This window comes from Elgaria multicarinata, chromosome 3 (genome assembly GCF_023053635.1).
Source record: "Elgaria multicarinata webbii isolate HBS135686 ecotype San Diego chromosome 3, rElgMul1.1.pri, whole genome shotgun sequence".
NCBI lineage: Eukaryota > Metazoa > Chordata > Lepidosauria > Squamata > Anguidae > Elgaria > Elgaria multicarinata.
In genome coordinates, this window is record NC_086173.1 from 145,937,993 (window position 1) to 145,943,738 (window position 5,746).

At 47.9% G+C, this 5,746-nt stretch overlaps 1 protein-coding gene across 1 annotated transcript; it reads right to left on the reverse strand.

The window, feature by feature from the left end:
- Window positions 1–396: 396 nt before the first annotated feature.
- LOC134395947 (zinc finger protein 239-like) lies at window positions 397–5,104 on the reverse strand. The gene is made up of 2 exons (XM_063122231.1): window positions 5,007–5,104; window positions 397–3,234 (listed from the first exon to the last, which is right to left on the reverse strand). Exons 1-2 carry the CDS (start codon window positions 5,014–5,016, stop codon window positions 2,102–2,104), a joined length of 1,143 nt encoding a protein of 380 aa, XP_062978301.1. The 5' UTR covers window positions 5,017–5,104; the 3' UTR covers window positions 397–2,101.
- Between the last annotated feature and the right edge of the window lie 642 nt (window positions 5,105–5,746).

Here is a 5,746-nt window from a genome sequence, read left to right on the forward strand (position 1 = left end):
CATGGCAATGATGAGAAAGAGAATGAGGAGGAAGAGCAGCTGGTGACAATGGTGATGAGAAGGTAGATTCACTGGGGCCCACTGACGATGTCATGCGTAAGGGCCCTCAAAAACCTGGAGCTGGCACCAGGCCTAACAAAACCTCTCTCCTTTTGGCTGGTTGTGTCTTCATGCCATTTCACGGTACACGGACAGAATTTCAGGCTGAATGAAAGAACACTTCAGTTTCAGGTGGAGAGGGCGCAAGGCTCAATACGCTGAAAAATATGTTGCCCAAATAAGATGGGACAAATGGAAGCCAAAAAGAAATTTTGCATAATCATAGTAGGTTTCCTAATGAGAATCGTGGGCGGGGGGGGTGGAGAGGGGGAGGGAGAGAGACCCCTTATTATTGTAAATTCGGTATCCAAGTTCCAGAAGCACTTAGTTTTAGTCGCAGCACACACACACATACCCTCTACCTCAAAATAAAGTCACCCAAATGTCAAAATTAGGAATATGGATTAGTAATTTGGGCTGCAACCTACATCAAGCTCAAGCAGAGGTGGTCAACTTGAGGCCTTCCAGATGTTTGGCCTACAACTTCCATCAGCCCTAGCCAGCATAGTCAATGGTGAGGCATGCTGGGTGTCGTAGGCCAAAACAGCTGGAGGGCCACAAATTGCCCACCCCTGCCAATGGCAAAATTCCCATGATGTAACTTAAAATTATTTTTTTTAAAAAAGAGAAATGGATTGCAGTCTTTGATGCTCAGTTATTTATTCTGCATTTGCCTTGGCGATAGTGAAATATCAGTAAGTGCCTGATAAAGGATTATATAAAAAGACATTATATATGCACATTAGTATATTCTACAGGAATGATAAATTGATGGCCATATTCTTCAATAACCATCATCTCTTGGGAAGAGCACAGGGGTGGAGAGAGGCAACAGTAAGTTTCCATCATCCAACTAATCCCTTCATTTTATTTTATGACTGACTTATAAAACGTAGATATGCATTTATTTCTTTTAAAAATACAGCTGCTCTTCCTGGTTAAGACTATTCTTAATCTCTAATGCTTTATTAAGATACAGGAAAAAACTTTAATGGAATGTGGTTATTAAAAGCTGGCTCGAGCTCGATTCATTTTGAAAGCAAAATCGCTGGAAGTGCATACAAACAAGACCCACGGAAAATAAGCTATTCCAGTTTAACCTGCCCCTTTGTTTCTCTGTACCTTCAATGAGGATATCATTAAGGCTTCCTGGCTTCCCTCCTTCCTCCCTCCAAGAAATTTCTCTCACCTTTAAACTTCACTTTGATCAGCTTGTCTTATTGGCCAGGTTTCTTTCATATTTAAAAAATAAGAGGAAAACTTAACAAGCCTGATCAAGACACACTGTTTTGCCTCATTGCTTTAAATGTGTATTCTACACACATACAAGGTCGTGTGGTAGTGAGCACAGATTTCAGTTATCTCAAGAATCTCACTTCTAATTTAAAAAAGTACAACCCAGTTTTCTAGCCCTCATGGCAACAAAAATAGACTTGGGCCATAGCTAGACCTACGATTTATCCCTGGATCATCCAGGGGTCAAACCTGTTCATCTAGGTGACACAAAGGGGATCCAGTGCTCAGGCAGGGGCGAACCCTGGATGATCCCAGGATAACCCTTAGGTCTAGCTGTGGCCTTGAAAACATGGAGACAATGCCTGGGAAAATCTCAGGAGCCAGAGAAAGGCTGAGCAGGATCTTCCACCAGCAGGCATTCCCAGCACCTTGCATCCCTCTTTGCCCTTTCCTGTCACCTGCAGAAGCGGAACAAAATATTCAAATATACGTAAATTTGCTTAATGTGCATAAGGCATCCAGGCCACAGAACTCGACTTTTCTTGATGAAGAATCTGTACCTCCTTGGAGCAGAGTTTTGTCGGGAAGCGTGGAATAAAACAGTCCTCTTTGTACTTCAGTGCAATGCTATGCAAGTTTACTCAGAAGTAGCTCCCACCATGTCAAATGGGATCCCCCCACCCCGGTAAGTGTGCACAGGACTGCAGCCTGAAAATTTATCATCACAGAAACAGCTCTCAGCAGAGGGGTGTTACAAGGAGGATCTTCAGGAAGACTCTATTTCCTGCTCTCTTGGGGCACTTGCATTGGTGCCGGGGCTTTTCGTGGTGCCTTTGAAGTGGACTCTCCGATGGCTAACCAGGTGCGAGCTCTGGTTAAACCGCTTCCCGCACTCGGGGCACTCGTAGGGCTTCTCGCCCGTGTGGATCCGCTGGTGCTTGTTCAAGTCCGAGTTCCGGATGAAGCTCCTGCCACACTCAAGGCACTTGAACGGCCGGTCTCCCGTGTGCATGCGCTGGTGGGCCAGCAGGGCGGAGCTGTAGCTGAAAGTCTTCCCGCACAGCAGGCATTTGTAGCGCCGGTCTTCCTGGTGGGATTTGCGGTGCACCAGGAGCTGGTGGATCATGCGGAAGCTGGCCGGGCAGTCGGGACACGCGTGGAGCTTCTCGGTGTGCGTCTTCTGGTGGGAGATGAGGTGCGACTTGTGACCGAACCGCCGGTCGCACTCAGTGCAGATGTAGGGCTTCTCGCCCGTGTGGGTCCGCTGGTGGGCTGAGAGGTTGGAGCTGGTGCTGAAGCATTTCCCGCAGTCCTGGCACTCGTAGGGCTTCTCGCCCGTGTGGGTCCGCTCGTGGGCTCGGAGCTGCGAGCTCTGCCGGAAGCCCCGGCCGCAGATGGAGCACTTGTACGGCTTCTCCCCCGTGTGGATCCGCCAGTGCTTGATGAGCACCGAACCTTCGCTGAAGCACCGGCCGCAATCCGAGCAGACATAGGACTTCTCCCCAGTGTGGGTCCGGCGGTGCACGATGAGCGCCGAGCTGGTGTTGAAGCTTTTCCCACAATCGGTGCACTTGTACGGCTTCTCCCCCGTATGGAGCCGCCGGTGGGTCAAAAGGCTGGAACTGTGGCGGAAGCTTTTGTCGCAGACGTCACACTTGAACGGCCTGTCGTTCGGGTGGATTCTGGGAGGGCCATCTTCATAGTTGAAACAGATGTCCCCTGCGAACGTATCCCCGTGGGGTTCCAGATCCCCCTTGTGGGATTCTGGCTGCTCAGAATCCAGGAAATCTTCGCTCTCCTCTGACAACATCTCAAGCGGTTGTTTGGGATCCACCGGCAGAGGATTCATTCGTTGGGGAATTTCCTCTTCATTTTCTCTCTTAATCCAATCTTCACCTGCTATGATGGTTTTAAAAAAAAGTCTACTGTCAGCCAGTCACTCCCCACAATGAGGCCAAAGGCAATTTGAGTGAGTGGTTCTCTCCTTTACACACATCACTGTTTTAGATCCTGAATTGTAAGGAGAAAGATGATGCACTATCAGGACTGCAAATTTAGATCAGCTTGATTGTTTGACATTGCCTGGGCCTTAGTCCATGCCAGGCAGACCTGCCTGGTGTTGTATAAAGCCCATCAGATGGGCTCAGAGGCAACACCAAATTGGGCCCTCTTATTACAGCAAAAGACTGTCTCCCTAGAACTTGCATTTTTGGGACTGTAAACCAGACAAGTACATACAAAAATGTACCTCCCATGTGTATCTCTGTATCACACACTAGCTTCAACAGCATAGTAAGCTGCCTTATATGGAGTCAGACCATTGGCCCATCTACCCCAATACTCTGAAATAACACAGCCTTTGCCACTTCAGTGACACTGGAATCTATCTTCTCCCCTGTCATCCTAATTTTTCCTCATGCCCAAATTTGATTTTTGAGCTTTCTCAAGACCTTACAGTAGTATGAAAAATACTTGTAAGTATGAAAATACTTGTATGATAAATAAATTTGGATTAAAGCATGAGCTAGGCATGCAACTGATAGCACAAGGGTGTGAAACTTCAGGTGGTCCAAGGGTGAATTTCCACTCCCTGGACACCCCCACCCCAGGGGCAGCACTCCAGCCACCGCACTGCATGCAGTGACCCCCCCCCACAAAAAAGATGCCACCAATATCTGACACCAAATTACCATGGACGCTCAAAAGGGCAAAATTTTGCTTGAAAACAAGCTAAATTTAGCACGTGGGAGTCTCTGTAGCGGATTGCCGCCAGATTTCGGTGGCAACCCACCCTGTCCCGTTGCCCCACACACCTCCAGTTGCACTACCAAATTTCAGTATTATGGGGAGAGCCACCCTGTGATAGCACAACCCCCTTAGCACGTGACAAACTCTGTCTACCTGGTTTCAGTTGGCTCATAGTCACTTTTTTTTGCCAATCTTCCCTTATTTACCTTTCCATTCTGCCATATGAGGAATGTTGTGTTACTGCAGAAGCTTACTCCCTTTTGCCCCACAGAGACTAGCCCTATTTTCTCTCACTAAGAGGCACATCACTTGCTTAACACAAGATCATTTGCCTCTTGAGCACCAGTGCTGTAATCAGGGTACTTCTAAAACTAGAAGGATAAAAACGGGGTGGATTTTTTGGACTCTTCCAATACTTGGTTACAGGTGAAACCAGGATCCTAATCCAGGTTGCAAATTGCAAGTAAACAGCCTTAGAGTGGAAATTAATCCAAATCAATTTACGAGTATAGAAGGCAGATATCGCCATTCATTTTGAGATGGTAAAGAGAAAGTAAAAAAAAAAATCATAAAATAAAACAACGTGTTTCTAGGATGCATTTCTAGTTAAAAAAAGAAAAGAAAGAAAAGTAAACAAACAATATGCAGCAATGATCTTTCTGCTTCTTTATGGGTGTTTTAGGATACAGGGCTTGGCGTTTTCTTTTTGAAAGGAAGCCAGCAAGTTCTTCACCTGCCTTGGCCCTGCTGTCTGAATGCTCATGCAAACGCTCCTATCTCGATTCGGATTGAGCCAACAGAGCAACCAGCAAGACACTCCAGTCGTAACCATATTTATTGGCAGCATCAGTTTCCTTGGGAGGCACCCACAGAGCGGTCCTCCTCATCCTTTATCCCCCTCCAGCCCCACCGCGGGCACTTACCGGGGTCCATCCCTCTACTCCGGCGTTTGTTTGGGTTTTTATCCTGATGAGGATCCGGGGCGCAACGCAGCAGAGCAAACACCCATCTCACAGTCAGAGTCCGGCCGAATTCCTGTGGCCTTTTGTGTCGCCCCCGATAAGCACCTTGGGAAATGTAGTCTTGGTGGCAAAGAGGTGGAAGGGCTCCGGGCAGGGCACTCTGGGAATTGTAGTTCTATTTGGGCTGGATGCTTTGAGCGCTTGGAACTCTGTTGGGCGGTCAGGGAAGGACTTTAGAGCAGAAGTCCGGGGGGCCTCACTCATGTACGAGGGCCCGCGAACGAAGCAAGGCTGGCTCACCACATTTTGAAGAGAGTGAAGTAATGCAAGTTACGATCTACAGAAGGTCCCCTAGTAAGGCTACTCAGTTCAAAGCTCAACCCACCCACAGTAATGGATTGGATGAGGGCGAACAAATTGAAGCTTAATCCAGATAAGACAGAGGTGCTCCTGGTCAGTCGAAAGGCAGATCAGGGAATAGGGATTCAGCTTGTGTTGGATGGGGTTACACTCCCCCTGAAGACGCAGGTCCGCAGCTTGGGTGTACTTCTGGATTCAGCCCTGAGCCTGGATGCCCAGGTTTCGGTGGTGGCCAGGAGTTCATTTGGTTAAAGCTAGTGCGCCAGCTGCGCCCGTTTCTAGAGATGTCAGACCTGGCCACGGTGACATATGCCTTAGTTACATCCCGATTGGATTACTGT